General features: G+C 63.1%; 1 protein-coding gene across 1 annotated transcript; it reads right to left on the bottom strand.

Annotated features, from left to right (window-relative positions):
• Positions 1 to 4,959: 4,959 nt before the first annotated feature.
• On the bottom strand, positions 4,960 to 23,271 carry GNA15 (G protein subunit alpha 15). The gene is made up of 7 exons (XM_079115207.1): positions 22,782 to 23,271; positions 16,310 to 16,494; positions 12,418 to 12,572; positions 12,034 to 12,165; positions 9,431 to 9,560; positions 8,282 to 8,435; positions 4,960 to 5,611 (listed from the first exon to the last, which is right to left on the bottom strand). The coding sequence occupies exons 1-7, from the start codon at positions 22,924 to 22,926 to the stop codon at positions 5,385 to 5,387; spliced, it is 1,128 nt and encodes a 375-aa protein (XP_078971333.1). The 5' UTR covers positions 22,927 to 23,271; the 3' UTR covers positions 4,960 to 5,384.
• Positions 23,272 to 25,421: the final 2,150 nt, after the last annotated feature.

Raw genomic sequence — 25,421 nt, 5'->3', positions numbered from 1 at the left:
CTGAGGTCGCTGCCTCGTCCATGGTGTCTCCTTCAGAGCCGCGCCTGACTAGAGAGGGAAACTGAGCCAGCGTCTGGGCCGGAGCTCCTGAGGCGGACCCGGCACACAGGGCAGGGCCAGGACGGGGACGCCGGTGCAGCCGGGCAATCCCCGGGCAGCTCCCTTCCCGGCCTTCACTGCTGCATCTGCCAGGCCCTGTATCACCCTGCAGCACCCGTGGCCAGGCCCACTGGCCCCTGAGGAGGGTCCTGGAGGGCCCACCTATCCCCCACCCGGGCCCATGGGGTCATCCGCCTTCCTTGACCACAAGCAGGGATGGCCACACCAGCTCTGCCAGCCAGGGTCCCACAGGGGGCCAGGTGATTCAGGTAGAGGCACAGGTGTGCCTTGAAGGGCCAGGCATGCCCACAGGAGCCAAGCACCCCTGGGAGGGCGGAGGGGAGCCCGGCCCCCCAGCCCCTCCACTTACCGTCAGCGCTGGGGGTGGGTAGCCGCAGGGAAGCCGGGCAGGGCCTGGGGAGGAGCCAGCTTCTCGCCATGGGAGGTGACCAGGCGGAAAGGTGGCAGGAGGGCGTGTGGGGGTGGGGAGGCTGGGCAGGGGGTGGCGGGGCAGAGGCCCACACGGAGGCTGATCCAAAGTTGAGCCCCCGCCCCCTGCGGAGCCCTGAGCCCCGCTGCTCCCATCAGACCCGGGTCCTGGGCTGAGCCCTGTCTGAGCCGAGCACAGACCTGGCCCAGGGCTCAGTGCAGAGCTGAGCCCTGACCCTGGACTGAGTCCACCCCGCTGAGCCCTGACCCTGGGCTGATCCCCAGCTGAGCCCCAGGTATGGCTGAGTCCCTCTCATAACTAAGCCTGGGTTCAGCTGGGCCCAGACACAGGCTGGGACAGCCATGGGGGGAGTGCAGTGCTGTCCCTGGTCAGCGGGACCTTCAGCAGCAGAGTCCCACCTCCGGGGCAGCACTGGCCTGCACCAGGCCTTGTGTGATCCAGGATGACCCCTCTAGAAAAGCTCCCCAAGCACGGACAACACTCAGCTTCCCAGGCGCGCCATGCAGGCGGTTGCCGTGGGCGGGGCGTGTGCGCTCAGCCAGGGTCCTGCTGCCCTCCGAGCACCCAAACACGCAAACGCACGTGGGAAAGCAGCCCCACGTGCAGACCCAGGAGCGGCCGGGAACTCTGCAGCCCCAAGTGGGGTGCCAGGCTGCTGGGTGGGGGCAACCGAGTCCTCGGGTCACTCCCAGGACCCACTGTCAGGAGGAAAGAACCGGCCGGGGACACTGAAGCAGGACTCGCTCCAGAGACAGAGGGGCAGGTCCCAGCATGGGCACCGGGCACTGGCGCCCTGGGCTGCTGTGCTCTGGGTGGACCTCAGTGAGACCAGCGCCCGGCAAGGGGGAGGAGACAGCCACGCCAGGGGAGAACCACGGCGCCAGCAGATCCAGGGCTCCGGTGGACCCGGCTGAGGCGGGACCTTGGTCTCAGGCCGGGCCGGTGGCTCGGAGGTCAGCACTGGCCCAGCTTGTGCACGACCTTGGGGTCCACCCCCAGCACCCCAGAAAGCAGCACAAAAGACTCCTCCCTGTCCCTTCACCGACACCACCGAGCTCTGTGCACCCAGGTCTCCGCTCCCGAGCGCCTCCTGCCCTGCCCTGGCGGGTGCAGAGGTCCTGAGACCTGCTGATGCAGGAGTGGGGACCAGGGAGGGGGACCAGGGAGGGGGACCAGGCAGGGGGACCAGGGAGGGGGACCAGGCAGGGGGACCAGGGAGGGGGACCAGGCAGGGGGACCAGGGAGGGAGACCAGGGAGGGGGACCAGGGAGCGGGACCAGGCAGGGGGACCAGGGAGGGGGACCAGGGAGCGGGACCAGGGAGGGGGACCAGGGAGCAGGACCAGGCAGGGGGACCAGGGAGGGGGACCAGGGAGGGGGACCAGGGAGCGGGACCAGGCAGGGGGACCAGGGAGGGGGACCAGGGAGCGGGACCAGGGAGGGGGACCAGGGAGCGGGACCAGGCAGGGGGACCAGGGAGGGGGACCAGGGAGCGGGACCAGGGAGGGGGACCTCTGGGGTGCCAGAGTCAGAAAGTGCCTGGGGACACGGGGCGGGGCACTGGGAAGGGCAGCTGTGGCCCTGGGACACAGCATCACAGGTGGACGAGCTTCCCCTTGCCCAGCATCCCTCCTAGGCACAGCCCGAGAGAACCAGAACATTCCCTGGCAGAAACGCAGAGATGTACCGGGACAGACTGGCAGCAGACAGCTGGCACGCCCATGGGAAGGACCTGTGTTCCTGTGGACAGGAAGGGAGCAGGGCGAGGCCTGGTGCACACCTGAGTGTCCCCCAGCCAGGGAAGGGGGGCACCTAACACCTGCTGCAGGGGCGCTGTGGACACCCAGGAGGTGCCTGGAGGCTCAGACCCAGGAGGCGGCACCCTGGAGCCGGGCTGGGAGGGCGGGAGTCAGTGTGCAAGGGACAGAGCTTTGGCTTGGGGAGAGGGACGTTCTGAGAGGGAGGAGGGCTGGCCGCTCAGCCTGTGAGCGCCCACGCCTGAGCTCATGCTTGGACGGGGAGCTGGCAGACTCTGTTGAATTTCACTAAAAAGAACGAGTGCCCGAGAGTTTGGAAGGACCGCAGCACCAGCTGGAGCGTCATCAAGGGCCGTCACTGCATCGTGGCCAAATTCCCTGTGCCTGGCCAGGCAGGGCGCCGGGCGAGGGACACCTCTGCCCTGGGGGGCCCGTGGTGTCGGGCAAAAGCCCATGGAGGCTTCAGCTCGCTGGAGGCCTATTTATAAAACTTCAGCATAGAACATGTGCCGGCTCTGACGGAGAGAGGGGGGAGCCCCTTGGTCACCAGGCCTGGGTCAGTGTGCCCAGAAGGGCCACGACTTCTGGCTGGACAGTGTCCACACATCTACTGTGGAGTGTCCTCAGGGTCCACGGGTGCGGATGCTCCCCGGTGGGACATGATGCAGCCCCAGCTCCCGTGGGCCCCGGATGTCCCTAGATGAGTGGATGTTCCCGGCACGGAGCCGTGCCCTGTGTTGTTCCAGGGACGGTGACGAGGGAAGAGCCCAGCAGGTGCACATGTCTCAGCCCTGACCATGCAGCCCAAGGACATGGGAGAGGGCCTGGGTGGCGGGTGTGCCCACTCGGGCAATGAGCTAGGCACACAGCGAACCATTGTATGTTTTAGAACATTCAGGTAATTTTCTCCCAGATGCTTTCAACCCAAGGCAGGTGGATCCCGGGACGTGGAAGCTGCGAGGTAGAGCCTGGCTGTGTCCTGGACAGGCATGGCCACCATGCACCAGCACATGATGCCCCAGAGCAGGCTCAGCTGACCCGCGGCCCTGACCTCCACAGGGTGGGTGCAGGGAACGCACTCGATCCTTTGCTACTTGTGTGGATTCAAGACACTTTCAACATGAAAGGCCGGTGGAGGCAATATGCTTTGTCACGTGGGCAGCCGTGCCCTGGGAGAACTGGCGACCGCTCAGGTCTCCCCCCGCCAGCCCCGAGCTCCATCTAACCTGGCCCCAGATCCAGTGAGGGGCTTTTCTACAAGATGCCTGGTATCCGTGGGACACATTAAACCCTGAGAATGTGACCTCGCGTCCTTGTGGTGCTGTGTTTGGTGCCGAGGACCACCCAGGGGCCCCATCGTGAGCCACACCCCACCCTTCTTGAGGCAGGGTCTTCCTAACTGCCCAGACTGGCCAGGAGCTTGGGATCCTCCTGCCTCAGGCTCCTGGGTCACTGGGAAGATGTCTGGCCACTGTGCCCAGCTGAATAGGGTCTTTGCAGATGGAATCAAGATAAGATGAGGCCTTTTGGGTTTTAGAAGAGAAAAAGGCCGGGCCTGGTGGCCCATGACTCTAATCCCAGTGACCCAGGAGGCCGAGGCAGGAGGATCCCAAGCTCCTGGCCAGTCTGGGCAGTTTAGCAAGACCCTGTCTCGAGATAAAAAAGTAAGAAGTGCTGGGTGGCTCGTGGTGGGGCCCTGGGCCAGTCCCTGGAGAGTGGAGGCAGTGGGGGTGGGGCCCGGTGGGAGAGCCCCACGCGGTGGCCGAGGCCCCGAGACCAGGCAGGAGAACGCGGACACACAGACACGGGCGGGAGGAGACCCCATGCAAAGAGGAGGCAGTGGGCACAGCCCCCAGGCCAGGCGTCATCAGGGGCTGGCAGGGCAGGAAGGGCCTCCCTCCGCCTCCACTGGGCCTGCCAACACGCGGTTCTGTGCTCTGGCCTCCAGAACTGAGGCAGGACCTGCTTCTGTGGCTTCGAGTCCCCAAGGCTGGCTCGGTGCCTGCTGGCCCTCTCAGAGCAGTGCCGCCACGGGAACCAGGGGGCAGGCAGCGATGTGTCCACCCGGGAGGCCTGAGGCACGCCTGAGCACCGGGTGGGGTCCTGGACGTTGTCCGGCGGCAGGAAGTGGGCTGGGGACAACTGAGGGGTCCTGCAGGAGACCGGCCCTCCCTGGGCAAGCGCGCAGGCGCCTGGGGACCAGGTCTACGCAGCTCCGAAGCTGAGCTGGGTCTTTAAAAAGTGTTGGTGTGGGAAGGTGGGCCCGGGCCCCGGGGTCAGACTCCGCCAACCCTCCTCCGTACGTGGGCACGGTGGAGACCGGGGGTCTTCGCCTTCACCCTCAGCAAGGCAGGCCTGCGTGTGCCCGGAACCTGGGTGATCAGCAAAGGGCGTGGCTTGGTGTCCCCCCGCAGGGGAGGGAGGGAGGTGACAGGTGGACAGGAGGACTTCCCTCCCCGGCTGCCCATGCCGCCTCCCCCGCCCCTGCAGGCAGGTAGCCTGAGGCGGGAACGTGGAGCGGGGGCTGCCGACACGCCCCAGGTGTGCCACAGGTCTCCTCAGGTCTTTAATGTCAACCCCAAACAGGGTCCGGAGGGAGGGGGATAAATACAGAGGCTGGGCTGAGGCGGGCCCCAGGTCCCCAAGGGCCGCTTTCCAAGGTCTCTGCGGTGGCCCCGGGAGGTCCCTGCCAGGCTGCCTGGTCCTGGGGTTAGACACCTTCCGCAGGGACGCCTCCGGCTTCACCAGGGGGCGCCAGAGTCCACCCCGAAGGACAGCTCCCTCCCAGGGTGAGGTCACCCCAACCCGAGTGGCAAGCTGGGACCCCTGAGAGACTCCACCATGCAGGTCTCCACCCGAGGGCCTCACCTTCGCCCGCCCGGCATCCCAAGGTGCTCCCTTTCAGGGAGGTAAACCAAGTCAAGGAGGCCAGGGGCATGGGCTGACCTGGCTGGGGGCAGAGAGGGGGCTGCAGTCCAACCCTCCGGCCCCTTGCTGTTTGCCGCCTGGGCCCGGGGCTGGAGCCACGGAGCACCTGGGGTCTGCCTCAGCTGCCCACCCCTGCCCAGGTGGACAGGGTCACAGCAGGTTGATCTCGTCCAGGTATCGGGCGAGCACTGAGTCCCGCACGTCCTTGAAGACCTTGCGGATGTTCTGCGTGTCCGTGGCGCACGTGTAGTGGCTGAAGAGGCGGCGGGAGCGTGGCCCTCTCTGGCTGCCCTCAGGGCCGTCCATGCAGCTGGCGTACATGCCCGTGTACATGTCCAGGATGAACCTCTTGGCTGCCTCTGCGTCCTGCCTGGGGCCTGGGAAGGAGCGCAGGCGTCAGACCCTCCGGGGCCACGGGGCTCGGGGGCCCCTCTTCCCCACAAGCAGGGCGGGGAGGCCCCAGGGCCACGCCTGCTGTCATCACTGGTTGGTGCCACCTTTGTGGGCATTGCTGGCCACGCCAGCAGGAGCACCACGGGTAGGCTCACCAGGACCACGTGACGGGAGACGGGTCGGTGGACTCCGTCCTGGGACTCTGGGCAGAATCTAGCTCAAAACAGACCCTGGCTCTTGGCTGGGGTTTGGGAACCTGGAGCTGTGAGGCCAAAGGTGGGGAGGGCGTCCCAGGCGCCTGGTGAGCCCTGGAGGGGCCCCTCGGGGCTCGGGAGGAGGCCTGGAAAGCGCAGGGCGAACTCAGGGCTGCCTGAGGCCTAACCAGCTCTGCTGAGCTACCAAGGGGCCCGTCCCTGACCTCCACCAGCCCAGCAGTCGAGGCCTCCGGGGCCGAGACCAGGAGGCTGCTCTGGAGAGGGCCCAGCGCGTCACACAAGCCTTCCTGGGCCAGAGCAGCAGTGGGCGGACGCTCCAGCTCCGGGTCCTGACGGCCTGGGTTCAAGTCCAGCCTCTGCTACTGACGGACTCTGCACTGTCCTGAGCCTTGGCCCCCCGTGTCCATCCTGGCGAGATAAGTCCCCACACGCTGGGCTTCAAACCAGAGCAGAGCAAGCCCTGCCGAGCCCCTGGGGCGGTGGGCCTGACAGCTGCTGCTCTTGCTTATGGTGGTGACCGGGACCAGCAGGATTCAACACAGAGGGGAGGCCAGGCCAGCAGCGGGTGACGCGCACTGGCCCCCCGGGCCAGGAGATGTAGATGCCCTCGGATCTGCATGACAGAGTTCCTCAAAACTGTCCCCTCACCCTGGTCCCAAGTTCCCTGGGCATGGTGGACCCCAGGGCTGCTCAGCTGGAAAGAGGGGAGGGGTGTCCAGGCCACCGTCCAGAACACCTGACACCTGTCTCCCAGATGAGACTGGCAGGGACTGGCCTCAGGGCAACCAGACACAACAAGGCCAGGGGTCAAACCAGGCAACGCCTCCACGGTCATGTTCACTGACCTTTGACCTGGTGCAAGCTGGTACTACGTGCTCCATCTACTATGGCTGATTATGATCTGGGGTAAAAATGGTGTCCCTCAAAATCTGTATCCACACAGAACCCAAGAACGTGGCCTTTGGGGAGGAGGTGGCCATGCCGGCAGAGCCCAGCAGTGGAGCCCTGCCTCTGTGAACCCAGGGGCTCCACGGTGGCCCCTCCAGAGCCGCAGGGCAGTGAGCCACACCCGACCTGGACTTCAGGCCTCCTGAGCCGGGGCACCCACGGCGCGCTGGCAGCCCCCACCGTCGTTGGGTGGTGTGTTGGCTTGCCTTGGGCTCGTCTGCCAAGTGGGGGGTTGAGCTGCACCCCCAGAATGCACCACGTTTTGTATTGAGAGAGGGTGTCCAGAGTGGCCCAGGCTGGCCTGGGACTTGCCATCCTCCTGCCACAGACTCCAAAGCAGGTGGAAGACAGAGAGGGCGACCACACCCAGCTTCGCAAGCCCAGGAGAGGAGGACAGCTGGTCTCCAAGATGGCCATGGTCTCCTCCCCCCGGCCACCCATTCCACCCCTCCGTCAAGATGGCCACCGTCTGCTCCTCCCCCTGGACGCCCATTTGTCCTCATCTTTGGGTGGATTGTGCCCCTTCTTTGGAGCCTGCGCGTGCTGAGGTGACCTGCTGGTTGACAGAGTATGACAGTGACTTCCGGACATTTCTGAGCCTGGTCTGATGGGCAGCCTACACCAGGGCAACCTCTGTGCGTCTGCCTCAGCTGTTCTGCCGGGCAGCCCCCGCCACATGCCATCACCAACTGGACCAGGGTGCAACAAACGGGGTGGGGACAGGCGGGGAGAGGGCGGCAGGCCCAGCTCTGGGGAGAAGCCTTCCTGCAGCTGCCGCCAGCCACCCAGCCGAACCCTCGAGGATCAGAGCAAACGCAACCTCGCTCAGCTCTCCCCAGATCGACCCATAGTCATGAGCCAAGTCCAGGCCGGACAGGGCATTAAGTGAGTGGACTTGGGCACCAAATAGGTGAAACCCTTCCCCCGCCACGTATCCCCTGGTGGGACTGGGGGAAGGGGCTGTGAACACTTGCTTCTGCCCCCACCCCTGCGCCCACCGAGGCCCCCTCCAGAAGGCAGACGGCGCCGAGGCCCTTGCTGTGCTCGCCCAGCTGGCCCTGACCTCTGACCCTGGCCCTGCCCAGGTTCATCCCAACCTGCTCATGCAGCTGGGCAAGTCCTGAAGAGCGGGCAACAGAAAGGAGCCCAGGGGCAGCCCGTTAAGGCCCCGTGAGACAGGGCTCTGCAGACGCCAGGGGCGGCGTGCCCAGGGGCCGGGCGCTTGCCCAGCACACAGGAGGCCTGGTTCCACCCCGCGCCACGGGAGTAACCCACAGGTGAGGACCGCGGCTCCTTCTAGGACTCCTGTTTGCTAACTGCGCTGGCAGGAGAGCCTCCCCATCTAACCCCGTCTGCAGACGGGGAGGTTGCGGCCCAGAGAGGCCACGGCAGCAGCTCCGGTAGGAGCTCGGGTCCCATCCTGCTCGAGACTTGCGGAGTCCAGGCCCGGCTGCTCCTGAGGCAGGGGGATGGTGCTCCCGAACCACTCACCCTGGAAACTGGGGAAGTAGGTGGCCAGGTGGGAGGAGGGGATCTTCTCCTCCAGGACGTCAGTCTTGTTGAGGAAGAGGATGACCGAGGTGCTCCGGAACCAGGGCAGCTCCAGGATGGTGCCGAACAGGGCCAGGCTCTCCTTCATGCGGTTCTGCGGGGCAGACCCGGTCACCGCCCCAGACCCCCTGCTGTGGGGAGGGCGCTGCGTCCCGGGACGGCCCCTGTGGCCAGCGGCCTGGGTGGGCTGGGCGCGCTCTGGGGGCTGCCCTGGGTTGAACTCACATCCGCCAGAGCTTGGGAGTGGCCTCATTTGGATACAGGGTCACTGCAGGGAATTCCCTTCCATGAGGTCACTGGGGTGGGTACCGATTCGATGTTATGGGTGCTCTTAAACAAGGGGACCGTGGACAGACACACGCGGGGAGGGCGCTGGGTGACAGTGGAGAGGAACGTGGCCAGCCACCCCTGGGGCACGGGCCGCAGACGCTCCCTCACGGTGTCGGGAGCCAGCCCTGCCCACACCTGACCCCAGACTTCCTGCCTCCTGAACTGTGGGGGACAAACCCCGTCTGACACCCCCAACTGTGCAGCTGTCCTCCGGCAACCCCAGGACCCTAGCACATCTCACAGGGCAGGCCTGGGAGGAGCTGCAGAGCGCCTGAAATTCATTCTGTCTGACTCGTTCTGAAAATGGCAGTCGACGCCCGGCCCTCAGACCCCACGCCACCTGACACTCGAGCCCTGGAAGTCAGGCCTCGCCGCTAACAAAGTGGCCAGACTTCCTGCTCAGCGGTCAGTCAAAAGTGTCTGCAGACAAAGCAGCAGCAGCCTTGGCTGGGCTACCGAAAGCAGAGCGCCGTCCCTGCTGACGGTGGGCTCCTGCCCGCTGGGCTGGCGGACGTGCCAGCGGCCGAGTCTCAGGGCTGGAGGGACCCTCAGTGAGTGAGCCTGAGCCCCTGGCCTGGCAGCTGCGGGCAGGAACTCCTGCGGGTGCCTCGTGGGGATTCACATCGTGGTGGGAAGCAAAGGTCCAGTCACAAAAGGGTGAAGGGTCAAGGTGGAAGCCACGCCCAGTGCCTCATGGGTCACCTGGTGAGCAGGTGGAGCGTGTCTGAGGAGGGTCCCTGCCCAGGGCCAGCCCCTCACCTCCTGGCTGTTCTCCTCCAGGCACTGGTCGTACTCGCTCAGTGAGGCCAGGTAGATGAGCGCTATCACATTCTCAAAGCAGTGGATCCACTTCTTGCGCTCCGATTTCTGGCCACCAACGTCCACGATCCTGCAGGGAAGCAGGACGTCTCCGTCAGAGCTCAGGCCCCGGCTCCATGGCACCAGGTGCCCTCGTGTCTGGGACAGGGCAGAATTAGAAAGAGGAACCGCAAGGATCCGTGCGGAGTGTGGACCCGTCTGCAGGGAGCTGGGCCTCCTCCTGAGGCAGGGATTCGGGCCCTGCCAGTTCTAGAGGAGGAAACGGGCTCAGGGGACAGGAGAGAATTTCCCAAGTGTCCGCTTTTGCCCCATCAGGAGAGATCTGGGGTCCTGATGCTGGCTGGTGTCATGGGGGGAGACTGCCACACATTCTCAGGACTGTTTCCCTGTCAATAGAATGGGGTCACAGGCTGAGTGCCATGGGAGTGTCCAGTGTGACTTCCCAGTGGAACTGCATTCCCAGGGCAAAGCGGTCCTGTCTGTCTGGGGCCCCGACCAGAGCCGTCCTCCGCCCTGCACACCACAACAAAAGCTCTCCCCTCCGCTACTTCCTGTTCTCTGCTCTGAAAGTGGGTCACTGATAGCAATCTGCACGTCATTTCCCGGGGGATGCAACCGTCACCAGGAAATGCCAGAACACAGGCTTTGGAGAGCCCCGGCCAGAAGCCTGAGAGAGAGAGAGGGACATCAAGGTTGGAGACCAGCAGTGGGACCAGAGCAGGCGCTGTCTCTTGGTCCCTGAAGCAACCCATTTCCAGAGCAGGGCTCAGGGACAGAACTTGAGATGGGGCTCCAGAGACCCAGACAGAAGTGGGGTCAGTGCAGCAACCAGGACTTTGGGTGTCACCTCCCCTCTTGGAGTCTCAGGTTCCTCTGAGTCTTCACTCTGTTCATTCGTCTCTCTCCACAGCCTGAGAACATTCTCACGTCTCCTTGATGGAAACTCAGTCGTCCTACGTGCTTCCCCAGCACCCCCCAGCTGCATATTTACCCACCCATCCATCCACATGCACCATCCATCCGCCATCCGCCATCCACCATCCACCATCCACCACCATCCACCATCCACCATCCACCATCCACCATCCACCATCCATCCGCCATCCGCCATCCACCATCCACCATCCGCCACCATCCACCATCCACCATCCACCACCATCCACCATCCACCATCCACCATCCACCATCCATCCGCCATCCGCCATCCGCCATCCGCCATCCGCCATCCACCCATCCACCATCCACCATCCATCCGCCATCCGCCATCCGCCATCCATCCGCCATCTGCCATCCGCCATCTGCCATCCATCCGCCATCCGCCATCCATCCACCATCCACCATCCATCCACCATCCACCATCCATCCGCCATCCGCCATCCACCATCCGCCATCCACCATCCACCATCCATCCACCATCCACCATCCATCCGCCATCCGCCATCCGCCATCCATCCGCCATCCGCCATCCGCCATCCATCCGCCATCCGCCATCCGCCATCCACCATCCATCCGCCATCCGCCATCCGCCATCCGCCATCCGCCATCCATCCGCCATCCGCCATCCGCCATCCGCCATCCGCCATCCATCCACCATCCACCATCCACCCATCCATCATCCACCACCATCCACCACCATCCACTATCCACCATCCACCATCCACCCATTCCTGCACCACCCATCCACTCTCATGTGTCCATTCACTCATCCATGTGTCCATCCATCGATTCATCCACCTCCATTTCCTTCCACCTTCCAAACCATCCACCACATTACCACCTTCCACTTGACCTTGGGCTGATCAGAACATCGGAAGACTCACATTCCTTCTTTGACTTTTCGTTGGTCATCACTGCTGGATGACCCCAGCTGCCCTGGCTACTCACACTTCTGCCTTCATCCAGGCACTTCCAGGTGTCCCCAGGTCCCTGAAACAACCCCACGGCTTCCTTGTCCGACCTCAGCACCGTGCCCTGCTGGCTCCACTGTGGCCTTGACGGGAACTCCCATTTCTCCCCGTTCCTGTCCTGACCCACCCTTCCCAGCTCTGCCTCTCCTGCCTCCGCAGCGAGTCTCTACCAGCCTCTCATTTCCACCTGCATGGCCACCGTCCTGGCCCTCACCAGTCCTTCCTGCCTCTTTCTGAGTCTCTGGCCTGCAGCCTGGCCCTGACCCCTGGTCTCCTCCTGACGCTGACGGGGCCGCTGTCTGGGCTCCCCGAGCCTGTGCCGTCCCTCTGGCCTGGCCTGGCCACAGTCTGTTCTCTTCTCCCTGGCCGCCCCTTGCGGGTTGGGGCCAGTGGACTCCTCCCCATCCTCAGCACCCGGTACCAGCGTCCCTCCACAGGAAGAGCTCTCCTGGCACTCTGGGGTCTCCCCAGCTCCCCAGCTCCCGGTCCTGACCAGCCAGGGGCAGGGAGTGTGCACCCAGCTCTGCCTCTCCCAGCGCAGCAGCCCTGGCGGCTGGGACCCCAAGCTCCTCCTGGCTCCTCAGGGCTCCAGCTCCTTTACCCGACCCCCAGACCGGCTGCCGGCGGAGCGCTCACCGCAGGTTGGTTTTCTGCACGGAGAAGAAGCAGTACTCGTTGATGCCGGTGGTGGGCATGCGGCTCCGCAGGACATCCTGGGCCGTGGGCACGTAGCCCTCATCAGTGATGCGCTCCAGGTGGGACAGGTAGCTGCGCGACAAGAAGCCCAAGGCCCGGCTCGCAGCTTCCTTCCCTTACCGCTCTGACCAGGACACGTCCCAGGGACCCCGAGGACGCCAGGACATGCAGCGCCACCTCGGGAGCAGGACACCCCGGAAGGACGTCACCCTGCAGGGCCATCCCCCGGGCCTGCACCGCGGCACCTGCACAAGCCGGACCCAGGGGGGCCGCGCCTTCTCTCCCTGCCTCGCCCGCCTGCGCCCCGCCGGCCCCGGACTCCACTACACCGCCGAGTCCAGCAGGTGGAACTCCCGCCGTCGCTCATAGCAGGCCCGGACGCCTGCGTCCCTCCACAGGCACTGCACGGCCAGGGCGCAGGGCTTCTCGAACGTGGTCACTTTGTAGGGGTCCTGGCTCATGACCAGGCTGGCGTGGTGCTGCAGAGAGAAGGGCTGGGGTCGGCCGTCCTTGGCGCAGGGCCACCGGCACCTCCCCACCCCGCGTCCTCCCTGAGGCTTCCGGGCTGCCCTCTTGCAGCCCCTCGTGGGGCTGACCCTTCATGACTGGCCTGGCCCTGCAGGACAGGGAGTGCTCCCTCGTCCTTCACCCCAGTACCAGTGTCCCTTCTCCCGCGGGAGGCGCTGCCCTGGGGCTCTGGCAACCCATCGGGCCCCTCCAGCTCCCAGTCCTGGCCACCCAGGGTGACCCTGCCGACAGGAATTGAGCCCCTCAGTGCGGCCCCCAGCCCTCTGCTCCTTGCTGGCTCCCCACCTGGTCACTTGGTGTCCCTTTTGCAGATTGGTGACCATGGCACAGAGCGTGATGCCCATCCAGCTGGAAGCTGCCCCTGCTCTCCCACAGGAACCTGTGCCCCATGCCCCGAAGGGGCAAGCCTGCTTAGGAGCCCTGCCTGGGCTCCGTGCACACACGCGTGGACCCTTCCAGTGCACACGGGTCTGACGTGTGTGCACACGGAACACGGTGCATGGGCCTGTGGAGGGTGCTTGGCCTCTGCGCACACCTGGGCCTGTGTGTGCTTACACAAGTGCACATGTGCTTTGTGCATCTGCATGAGTGTGAGCTTGCACCTCGCCCGGTGTGTGCATAAGTGTTCATGGGTGTGAGTTATGCACACGTGTGCACTGTGTCTGTGTGTTACACACCTGCCTGTGAGTGATGGGTCCACCCCTGTCCTGTGGAAGCCGGACAGGGAGTTAAAGGAGTGTGAGGTTCAGGAGGGATCTGGGATCCCGTGCGGCAGGTAGGCGGACGGGGCCACCTGTGCACCAGCCTGGGCGGCCCAACTCAGGCTGGCCCCAGTGAGGCCCGGAGGCGGCAGCCGAGGTCTGCTGTGCCCCAGGCCAGGCCTGTCTGCAGGGCCTGACTTCCTCACAGGAGTGTGCTCCTGGTGTAGCAACCTTGAATGTGGTCAACAGCCTTGCACGGACGTGTGCACAGCAGGCGAGATGGGGGCCACACGGAGGCCACAGGGGAGGGCTGGGTGCTTGAGGGCGACCTCGGGAGAGGAGCTAGCACCTACACAAGCTGCAGCTGGCTGCAGGCCAGGCTGTGCACCCCGACACCCACAAAGTGAAGTCCCACCCCAGGCCCTCAGCATGGGCTGCGTTGGAGCCAGGTCTTTAAAGAGGTAGTGAAGCTAAAATGCAATCATGGGGGTGGCCCTAATCCCATAGGAACAGGGTCCTTGTAAGAAGAGGACTTTAGGACAGAGACACACAGAGGGATGACCATGTAAAGACACAGGGAGAAGGAGCAGCCACAAGCCGAGTAGAGGGGTCTGCCAATCCTTGAACTTGGTCTCCAGAACTGTGGGAAAGGACATGATGTTGTTTAACCACCCAGTCTGCGGGGTTTTATTATGGGATCCTTAGCAAACTAACGCAGAGCCTAGATATTATACAGCAATAAGTAACACTGCGGTTATTCACAGATGACATGACAGCATGTGCCAAAAATACAAAATAATCCAGAGATAAACTATAGAAAACACCAGTGAATTTTAATGAGGTCCCTGAATTCAAGGTCAATAAGCAGAAACAACAGCATGCCTACAACATAGAAACTCACTAGTGAAAATTTTAAAATTTAAATACCATTTGCTACAGTATCAAAGTTTATAAAATATCTAGGAATCAATTAAAACAGATATGGAAGAAGTCTACACCAAACGCTTCAGAACACTGCTAAGAAAAATTTTTAAAGACCTAAATATCTGGCCACAGTGGTATATGCCTGTAATCCCTGTGGCTCAGGAGGCTGAAGCAGGAAGTTCATGAGTTCAAAGAAGCCTCAGCAACTTGGCAAGGCCCTACACAACTCAGCCAGATGCTGTCTCTAAATAAAATATTTAAAAAGGCTGGGGATGTGGCTCAGTGGTTGGGTTCAATCCCCAGTAGAAAAAAAAAAAAAAAAAAAAGACCTAAATAAATGTAGGGATATACCATGTTCATGGATTGGAAGACTTGGTATTTATAAGTTATCGATTCTCCATGAAATGATCTATGGATTCAATGCAATCCTGATTGAGGAAATCCCAGAAAGGTAGCGGTGTGTGCCCATGTAAGAGACAGACACACAGACAGAGACAGAGAGAGAACGGATACATTATTTCTAAAACATACATGGAAATACAAAGGCCCTAGATCAGAAAGGCCAACAGAGCAGTCCTGACAGAATTTGCATTAGTGGGTTTCAGAACTTCACCAGAAAGCTACACGGAGTCATATCGATGTTTGCTCGAGGGCAGGGGCAGGTCAGTGGGGCCATCCACCAGAAGGGTGAGCATCAGCCCGAATACACATGGATACCGGGTTTGCCAGAGGTGGGCTGTGCAACAGTAGAGAAGGGTGGTGTTCTCAATAAATGGTGCTGCGACGAGTGGACATCCACATACGAAAAAGAAAGCAGGGGAAATTGAAAACCCGCCTCATGCCCTATGCAGATTAACCCAAAGCAAAAAGTGGATCTAGCTGTGAGACAGCAGAGCCCTTAACGTGGAGATAGAAATTAGAGACTTCATCTGGGAACTGGTGTAGAAAGTTTGGTTGGTTTGTTTTGCTAGACACACACACACACACACAAGATGGATACATTGGACTCCACTGAAATCAAAAACCTCTATTTATGCAGACACTATGAAAACAGTGAGAAGGTAAGTCAGAGGAGGGGAGAAGATGTTTTCAAAACACAGCTCACAGCCCGGAATCCAGAACCTATAGGAACTTGTTACAAATCAGTAAGAAAAGACTGAAAATGGGCATAAAACTGCCGTGCAGCGGGGCACATACCTGTCATCCCAGCAGCTCAGGAGGCTGAGGCAGGAGGATCAAGAGTTCAAAGCCAGCCTCAGAAAAAGTGAGGCGCTAAGCAACTCAGTGAGACCCGGTCTCTAATAAAATACCAAATAGGGCTGGGGGTGTGGCTCAGTGGTCCAGTGCCCCTGAGTTCAATCCTGGGTATTTCTATCCCCCCACCAAAAAAATGGGCATAAAACAAAAAATCATTGAAAGATTTTCACAGGTGACTGGAGGCTGGGGCCTTAGCGCTTGGAGTCCCAGTCACGCAGAAGGCCAAGACCAGGCTGGCAGCACGGTCTCAAATAAAAAGAAAAAGAAAAAGAATAAAAGAAAGAAAGGAAGTAAACTGCAGGGAAGGGAGAGTGCCCAGCCTCACACACCACGGTGCTGCCCTGAGCAGCACCCAGCAGGGACGCGGGCGCAGTGCGCACCCGCACCTCCGTGAGGGGCCTGGTGTGTACGCGGAGTGGAGAGGACGCAGCCCTGGGGCCCTGTGCTACGGTCGGCCTTCTTTTCTTTGGAGACGTCCTCAGCGTGGGCTCGGCCTCCCCACACTGCCTCTGAGCACTGGGACGTGCAGGGACAGCTGGAGCCCAGCTTGGGCAACCCTCCTGCCCCGGCCTCCCTGCTGCTGGTGACCGGCAGGGCCCCACGCCTGGCTTTCAGCACCCCAGTCCTCAGGTTCTCCTGCCAGCCCCCCAGGTGACACTACTTACCTTGGACAGACTGGATTCAAAGTCCAGAGCCTCTCAGGTTCCAGACACGTCCCGCCGAGACCTGAGCAGCACCCCGCGCCCGGACACCGGCTCGGCCCAGGCCTCTCAGGGTCTGGGGCCGTGCCCGCCCCGGGGGCTCACCTCGCTCTCGGGCCTGCTGAAGGGGATCTGCAGCCGGCCCATGGCCTCGATCATGGCCTGCATGGACATGAAGATGTTCTGGTAGACCAGCGGCCGGAAGCCCTTGCGGTCCTCCTCCGAGAAGCCGGCGCCGTGGATGATGCGCATCTGCTTGATGAAGGTGCTCTTGCCGCTCTCGCCGGGCCCTGGGGACACCACAGAACAGCCCTCAGCCCCGGGGCGCCAGGCAGCTGCACGGCCTCCTGGTTCAACTCCTGCCCGGGCCACACCTCAGTCTGAGCCCCCGCCTCCCGGGCTGTGCAGGAATTCATAGTCACATGGACACAGGGGTCAGCAGGCTGAGGCCTGCAGTCCGTCAACTGCCTACTGCACATGGCTGGCCAGTTTATGTTTTTGGTGTGATTTTTTTCCAATTCTAGTTCTTGTTTTGGTTGTAGTTCTTGCATTTAAAAAAATTGAATCAAATAATAGTTCCCGTTGCACAAACAGCACGTGAACATCACGTGTCCACATCCGTAAGAGACTCTTTTTTGGGCTGGGATGGAGCCAGGGCCTCAAGCGGCCAGGCACTTGCTCTGCCGTGGCCACACCCCAGCTGTGACCGAGGTCTGTTGGCGTACAGCCACGCCTGTTGGCTGCTCTCCTGCCGCAGGGGCCGGGTGCCTGGTGGGGACAGGGACCCTCCAGCCCACGGGGAGGACACAGTTGGCCGTCTGGCACTTTGCAGAACCATGCTGACCGGCTGAGCCACACCTGGCAAGCTACAGCGTGGCCTCGTGCCATGATCGCCTGTTATCCTCATTTCAGGAAGAGAAACTTGCACGAAGGAAATGAAACAGGACAGGTAGCGTGGCTGGAGGCCTCACTGCCCGGGAAGACCTCTCGGCAGAGGCCACCTGCAGGTCAGGGCCTGAAGGCCAGGGAAGTCGCTCTTGTACCCAGATCAGAAGAGCGGAGGGAGGCAGGGAGAGACGGGCAGGCTGTGCAGGCTCCAGTGGGCTATGGGGACTTGGCTTTGTCCCCAGGAGGTGGGAGCCATGGAGGGCTGTGGGCAGAGGAGGGGGAGGCCTGGAGCCATGGAGGGCTGTGGGCAGAGGAAGAAGAGGCCTGGCTCAGGGGCTCACGGGCGCCCTCTACAAGGAGGACAGACCACGTGGGGCCAGGGCCCGGGCGCAGGAGACTGTGCTAGTCCGGCTGGGCAGTGGTGGGCTCCAAGGTGCCCCAGGCAGCTGGGGAGAGGAGGGCATGCCGGAGAGACATCGCGAGGCAGAGCCAGCAGCCTCGTCTGCGGGCGGGACGTAGGGAGGTCCCTGCCAAGCTCCCTCAGACGAGCAGGCCCTTCCGCTTGCCAGGCTGCGCACCTGCGTGGCTGGCCCTGGGCCCGTGCCGGTTCTACTGGCATCTTCCAGAGTCCTGGGCCAGAGACGCACAGGCCCCCAAGGCTAAGCCCCAAGAAGACCGCTCTGCTGTGTCCACACCTGCAAAACAGGCCACTGAACCCAGCAGGAGGCACCAGTCTGGGGGATGCTGGCATGGGGCCGTCCTAGGGATGGGAAGTGGGGACCAAGTCCTGGTGCCCGGCCTGGGAGCCAGCTCAGGAGGAACTGTAAGAAGCTGTGAAAAGGGAAGGGGTGGCCGGCGGGGGTCCAGAAAGGGGAAGCAGAGCCGGGCGCCATCTCCCGCTGCCCGCCAGGTGCCCTGGCCAGGTCCCTCTGTGTCCAAGTGACATGCAGCCAGGTGGCAGCCACCTCCCCCTGGGCCTTCCCTGTGTTCAGTCTCTTGGACTCAAGGTCCAGGGAACAGTCTCCCTTGCTGTGAAGGCCATTAGTGGGGCGTTGGGAAGCTGGCAAAGTGGGCATGGGGCGCAGGCTGGCAAGGCCAGTCTGCTGATCACTGCCCTGGCCACTGGGCTGTGGTTCTTGCTTCTCAGAGGGACTCAGTGCCCTGGAGGCCTGGGGCGTGGAAGCAGCTCAGGGGAAAAGCGGTCCCTGCGTCTGGAATAGGCCAAGGGCGGGCGGCATGGCTGGGCGCTTAGCAAGGCGCCTTCCTGGCAGCAAACACTCGAATACACCGGGACCCACAGCGGGCGCCACCATGCAAGTCACACGCAGTTTGGGCCGTGTGTCCACGAGCCCACACGGTCCACACGCGGCTTCCTGTGGCTGGCCGCTGTCGCGTGTACAGAGCTCCCCGTCAGCCATCAGGGTGCCGTGAGTGTCCCGGGGCCTCGGGCCTCCAGAGCTCAGTGCCCGCCCGCCTGTCGGCGGAGGAAGCGGGCACGCGATCACCATGCACACAGCACTTGAAGTGGTGACCGTGGCTGCAGCCCCGCACGCCCTGGCTGGAGCAGGCTTTTCTGGTGCTGGGACTGAGCCGCGTCCATAGCCCATGTCACCTCGAGGCAGGGTCTTGCTCGGTTGCTTGGGCTTCTGCCACGTTGCCTGGGCCGGCCTGGACCTCGCGATCCTCTTGCCTCCACGCCCGGGGTCGCTAGGAAGACCGGCGTGGCCCCGGCACGCAGCCCGTACTGTGCTTTCTACCGGTATTCGGAGCTCACGCCTGCTTGTTAAAAGACGGCCCCCTGAGGACGCCTGTGCACCTGGGCAGCGGCCGCAGACACTCCCACCTACAGCGGGCTTGGACGGCCTCAAGAGGCCACGTGGACCACCGACCTGTAGCATCCACGTTTGTGCAAATGTGTGCAAACAGGTGTGTTCGCACAACAGCACAGTCACCTAACAATGCCCTTATCCAAGTGTCCCACTGGACGCGGTGGATGGGCTGAGGCAGCCAGGCAGGAGGCTGAGGCAGGAGGCTCACTTGCCCGGGAGTCCAAGGCAGCCTGGGCAGATCCGGAAGGAAGGAAGGAGGGAGGGAGGGGAGGAAAAAAGGAAGGGGTGAGGAATTCATCCGCCCCCTCCTTCACTCTGTGTGTGTGTCCTTGCCTGTGCGTGTCCTTGTGTGTGTACATGTGTGTGCGTGTGTGCGTGTGTGCAGAGAGTGAGTACAGGAAATGGGGAAAGGTAGTGCCCTGCACGGAAGCACCAGGTGCAGCTTTCCCAAGGGTCTGAGATCATCTCAGTAAAGAAGTCGAGAAGGCATGGCCTGCATGCCCGGCCAGGCTGTTTCTAGAACACAGAAAGGGTCCTGGGGAGACGTCGGATGCCGTCTGCAGTCCAGCCAGTGGACACAGTGATGTGCTGGTGGCCCCGCGGGACCAAGGGGGGTCTGCCAGGCACCACAAGCGGGGCTGGTGAGGGGCCGACAGGACCCTGGGGACCTCTTCTTCGACTTTTCCACACATTTAAAACTTGCCAATAAGAAGCTGCTTAGAACGAGCAGAAGCCCCCAGAGCAACCCTGCAGGACCCCCTGAAGCTCTGGGGACCTTCCAGCGTGGGCCCTGCTGCCCCTGCGCCTCAGGGGCCAGGACTCACTGCAGGTTGGGGGAGACCCCAGGATTCCTGCAGCGGATGCTGGACAGCGGCCATCCGGGAGACGCACGTACTCCCAGGAGGCTTGAGACCCGCGACCTTCAGCTTGGGAGCCGTGGCGGCCCGGGCTGGCAGCGGCTGTGGGCTCCTGGCCCTCGCGGGCACCCTCCGGCCGAGCCTCAGCAGGGCGGCGGGCTCTTGGCCACCTTTCCTGGGGGAAACCAGTTCTGGGGGTGGGGAGGGACTCGCTCAGGCTGCAGGCCCGCCCAGCTCCACCCAGCTGAGCGAGGAGCCAGGGAGCGCCCACGGCGAGCTGGCGGAACCCTGCTTCTGCTAGGCCTGGAAGTTGCCCCGGCCTGCCCGGCTCCCCACGGTCACCGTCATCACTGCCGCGGGCGGGATACATCCTGCCATCACCCAGGCCCTGGCCAAGACCACACCGTCCTTGTCATTCCAACTGGCTCTCACTATTTTTCCATTTGCAAAGGAGACCCAGGGATCAGAGAGCTCAGGAGACTTGCTAGGGCCACACAGCTGGGAGACAGGAGGAAACTGGTCCCTTGGTTTGATGTCGTCACTATGGTGACGCGATTTTCCATGGGTGTGGCCCCTCAGTGGGGACGGACTTTGACCTCTTCCCCAAACTTGGGCCCGCAGAGGCAGACACCCAGCAGACGTCCACCGGCAGCAGGCCCTGCCAGGACTGGACCGCCTGGCGCTGACCCCTCGGGTTTCATTGAAGGCAAAAGCGAGGACAGTGACGATGACAATCCTGTCGGGAACTCACAGTGCGACTCCGGGACTCGGGTGGACTGTGGCCCAGAGGCGGGAGAGCACCAGGGACCCTGTCTTTGCCGCCCGTCACCGTCCTGCGGCTCCTGGCAGAGGTGGAGGGTCTGCCCCAGGAGGCCGAGGGGCCGGGCTAGGGAAGAGCGGCTGCCACCTGGCAGGCAGCAGAGCCAGACAGGAAGCAAGCGCTTCCTCCTAGGGTGGAGGAGGAAGCAGAGCCAGCGAAGCCGGGAGGAACCAGGCACGGGCCGGCCTGGCGTCCAGCCGCCAGCACCTCGCCACCAGGGACGCGGGAGCCAGGCTGGAAGGGGCGGGTGGGAGGCTCAGCCACTCAGCCTGCCGCTGGCCCAGACTTGCGGCTGACCCCCGGGAAATCCGGCGCCTCCCTGGGCCTGGGTCTCCCAGCCCGGCTGTGGTCGCCTGCCTCCCAGTGTGCCAGACAGCTGGCTCTTCCTCTCCCCGCAAGGACGCCTCACCCCCACCCCTTGGCCAACTTCCCCAAAAGGATCAGTCGCCTCCAGGAGAAAAAAATCACTTCTAGATTCGATTCCTGTTTTCAGGGAGGAAGGGGTGTGCAGGCAGCCCCAGGGGCTGGCGGGGTGGTGACAGCCCCAAAGCTGGGCATGGCGGCCTCCGGCCCCCTCTGGCAGAGGAGCTTCCTGGTCTGCGGCTGGCTGAGCAGCATCAAGGGGGTTTCCCAGCTCCAGGAAGATGTCACGCAACCTCTGGGGATAATCCCCTGAAACGGCACCCACCCCTTCATTCAGTCCCTCGTAAGCATCTCTGGGCATCTGCCCTGCTGGGCTCACCACACACGTGGGCGGGCAGCTGTGGTCCTGCACACGTGTCCACTGTGTAACTGGACAGATGCGCAGTGTGACCCTGCTGCGGGAGGTCGGAGGAAGGCGGCAGAGGAGTGGGCTGCCCTGGAGGCGGGGGCCAGGGGCGCCACAGCCCCGCGGTGGGGAGGAGCCCCCCGGGACAGAGCCCTGAAACCCACCAAGCCCCCTGAGGGACTGGGGAGGGGCAGACACACGTCCAAACCAGGACCGAAGGAGGCGCGTCACTACAGATCCGACCGCCGGCCAGAGGACGGCGGCTGTAAAGGGCATCACACCAACATGCCCGCCGCGACTCCCGCGAAGTGGGAGCGGCTCTGAAGGACAGCGAGGGCAGAAGCTCACGCCAGGAGAAGCCCATGGTCCAGGAAGCCCCAGTGAATAACAACCGATCGCTCTGCGCAGGCCGCCTGCTCACACGCACCCGCCGAAGAGAGCAGATAGAGAGCACGTCTGTAAAGTCATCGGGCAGAGAGATCTTTTGAAGAAAGACGTCTTTGCAGTACGAGGGACTGAACCCAGGACCGCTCCACCACTGAGCTACATCCCCAGCCCTTCTTATTTTATTTTGAGATGGTCTTGCCAAGTTGGCCAGGCTGGCCTCGAACTTCTGCCTCGGCCTCCCAAGTAGTTGGGATTACAGGTGTACCAGTGTGCCCAGCAGTAATTAAGTTCTCAATTAGAGACCTTGCATGCTCGGGTGGCTTTGTTATTTATGTTACCAGACATTACGGAGGAAAGAAATGCTCCGCGCCCCACAAGGGAGTCGGACGCTGCCACCGAAGGGTCACCGGAGAGCAGTAGAGCGCAGCACAGGGCCGGGGGGAACTGGAGCCCCGATTCTGCGCCACGCCAGAACCAAGTAGGAGAAAATCCATTTCTCAGTTCAGCAAGAGGGGCTCTGGGTGAAGGGGCCGGCCCAGGCCCTCCCCTCTCTGGTCTTCTCTCCCCTCCTTGGGCTGCCTGGTCCCACAGGGCAAGGGAAGGGCAACGGCAACCACCGAGGAGTGGCCAGCCCTTTTGCCCAGGGCAGCCACATATGGGTTCAGAAGACCTGGACCTCCTCCAGACCCAGCCCAGGGCCCAGGGACCCCAGGAGACCCTCCAGGCCTTGGTCCCTGCTGCTGACCCTGAGCAGAGACAGGGGCCCTGAGGCTTCAGAGTTCAGAGCCTCCGCACCTTGAAACCGGCGGCCATCAGCCCCAGGCGCCAGGAGGCTGTGACTTCCTTACCTGTTTGGTTTCGTACTGTCTTCTGGTCGTGGGAACTCACCGTGAACATGCGCCTGCCGCAGGAAGACAGGCCCACGGGGCAGATCCCTTTCCCTCGCGCCCTCACTGCCTCCATCTCCTGCGGTCCCTGGGCCCCGGCCCCCCGCCAGCCCGGGCGACCCGGGCAGCAGGGCGCTCACCCAGCAGCAGCAGCTTCAGCTCCCCGCGGTCCTGCTTCTTCTGCTCCAGCAGGATCCTGCTGATCTCCTGGTCCACACGCGCGGCCGCCTTCTCCTCCTCCGTCAGGCACCAGGGGCAGCAGCGCCAGGTCAGCGACCGGGCCATGCTGCCAGCCTCAGCGGGCGCCGCGGGGCATCGCCCCGGCCGCAGGGCAGGCACCCCAGCGGCGCTGGGCACGGCGCTCCTTGGTGCCCAGGCCCCGACGTCGCCGCTGGGCCACGGGGAGCCGCGGGCACAGGAGGCCGAGTGCTGGGAACAGGGCGGGCCGGCAGGGCGCAGGGGGAGGGCCCGCCGCGACCTGCCCGGCCCGCGCGACAGGTAGGTGGTGGGCGGCTCCCTCCCGCTGCCCAGGGCCCGGGCTGACGCTGTCGGAGCGGCCCCTGGCCCCTCCGACGGGGACGGGCGTGGACTCTGCTCCTGGGGACTTGAGGATCGGGAGGCCGGGCCCCAAGCGTGCGCGCCACCAACCCGTCACCCTGCGCTTTACAGCAGAGGAACGGAGGCGCAGAGCAGGGGACGCCCAGCCGGCCAGGAGGCGGAGCGGGGAGCCCACCCCTCGCCCGGGCAGGTCTGGGGAGGAGCCGTGCTCCCTGCCCCTGCTGTGCAGGAGGCAGGTCCCCAGCACCAAGGACAGAGGGGACAAGTGGAACCTGCCCAGCATTCAGATGACGACACTTTAAAAGGTCCTGAACAGACGGGCGCCTGGCTGGCCCGGTAGCTGATCCCACCCACTCGCGAGGCTTAGGCTCTCAAGTTCAAGGCCAGCCTCAGCAACTTAGCAACACGCTGCCTCAAAATAAAAAATAAAAAGGGCTGGGGACGTGGCTCAGGGGCAGAGCATCCCTGGGTTCAGTCCCCAGGACAAAGGTAAAAACAAAAGAAATGAAATAAAAATATGGAGCCTGTGGAATGGGGGCTCCTTCTGGGAGGCACTGGGGGCTGGGGAGGTGGGGGTTTAAAGAGGGTGGAGAAAGGGAGGTGGGCCAGGCACGTGTGGGGTCTGGTGGAGTCAGGCCCTTGGGCTCCGAGGACTGGGGATTGAATCCGGGGCCGCTGGGGTCTTCCCAAACAAGAACTCGAGCCCCTCGCTGGTCCACTTCGCTCCCACCAGGGCCTGGAAGCAGGAGGGGGTGGGGAGCTGGGAGGCTGACCATCCTCGCTTCCTGGAATTGGCCGCTGGCTCCTGCCCCCACAGACCTCTGTGCACGGAATCCCCTCGGAGAAGCTCTAGAAAGTTCCGACTCAACCCCCCCAGATTCATGTAAGTGGGGGCCTCTGGACCCCTCACAGACGGGCAGTTGTGAGGCCCAGAGGACTCAGACCACAGGCCGCTGCCAGCAGCAGTCCCCTGCCTCCCACCCCAGCTCATGGGGTGTGGACGGGCTGCCGCCTGCCCAGCACCAGGCGACGTGTGGTTTCCTTGCTGTTGATTCATAACGAATGGCAGATGGGAAGTGTGATAGGGGCCCCGCCAGGTCGCGGGGGCCAGCAGGCACTGCCCTGCCCCAACCGGATGGCTGTAAGGGCCTGTGCCCGAGGCCAGAGGCCCAGATGCCTCGGCTACTCTGGGGCAGGCGAAGAAGGCAGAACTGGGTGGCAGCCCCGCAGATGCTGGGTGGGCTGCAGTGGACAGGCGCAGCCAACAGAGCCCACAGCTGGGCCGAGCCCCTCCCGCTGCTGCAGTGCTGGCTGGGACTTCAGACCCTTGCGCCTCAGCCCTCCATGGCTCCCGTCGCCCTCAGAGCAAATGGCCCGCTCACCCCCTCCACCGGCTGGGGCTGGGGCTAGCCTAGTTCAACTCCCCAGGTTTAAAATAGACCTCTCCGCAGTTCCCCAGAGGGGCAGAGCTGCCTCCTGTCCACAGGCTGGCCCTTCCTGGGCGTCTGTCCTGTTCTCTGGGTTCATTTGGAAATACAGGGCAACAGCGTGAGCACAGATTATTTTTTTAAATACAGAAAATGACCTGAGGTGAGCTGAGAGGCCGAGTGTGCATCTCACACACGCGAGGCCCCTGGTTTGATCCCCAGGAACAAAACCAATTGACAAGACATGGAAAACGCAGGGAACAGGAATCTACAGCCTCATAAGCTGTGAGGTCGGCGCGCCCCAGGCCCACGGGGGCTATGCCAACTGCCCGCAGCGCCAGCTCCTCCTGCCTGGGTCAGGGCCCTGGGAACCGTTGTCCGACCTCTAGGGTGTTCATTTCTGAGTCTCGGGTCTGTCTTGGCATAGGGTTTATTTGGGTTTTTGCCTGGTTTGGTTGTTCGGTGCTCGGGAGAGGACCCAGGGCCGTGCACAGCCCGGGCATGCCTCTACCACTGAGCCATGCCACCTCTGTCTGAGATTGCCCTCCACGTGGTGCCACCCCCATGTGACAAAGTGACCCAAGAGACTGGCCTTTTCCCTGGGCACGGGCCCTCCCGCTGCTGAGGACACCGGAGGCACATTCCTGCTTCCCGCCCCCCCCCCACTGCTGCAGGTGGAGCCCAGGGCCTTGCCTGAGTGAGGCAAGCACTAGCCACTGGGCCTCCCCTAGCCGGGTCACCCGCCAGAGGGCTGACGATCTCTGTGAGGACCTGCCACCGTTGCCTCTCATCCTC

The sequence above is a fragment of the Sciurus vulgaris genome (assembly GCF_902686455.1).
Source record: "Sciurus vulgaris genome assembly, chromosome: 16".
NCBI lineage: Eukaryota > Metazoa > Chordata > Mammalia > Rodentia > Sciuridae > Sciurus > Sciurus vulgaris.
The sequence above is the reverse complement of the archived record's forward strand: the minus strand, read 5'-3'. Positions and strand labels throughout refer to the sequence as shown.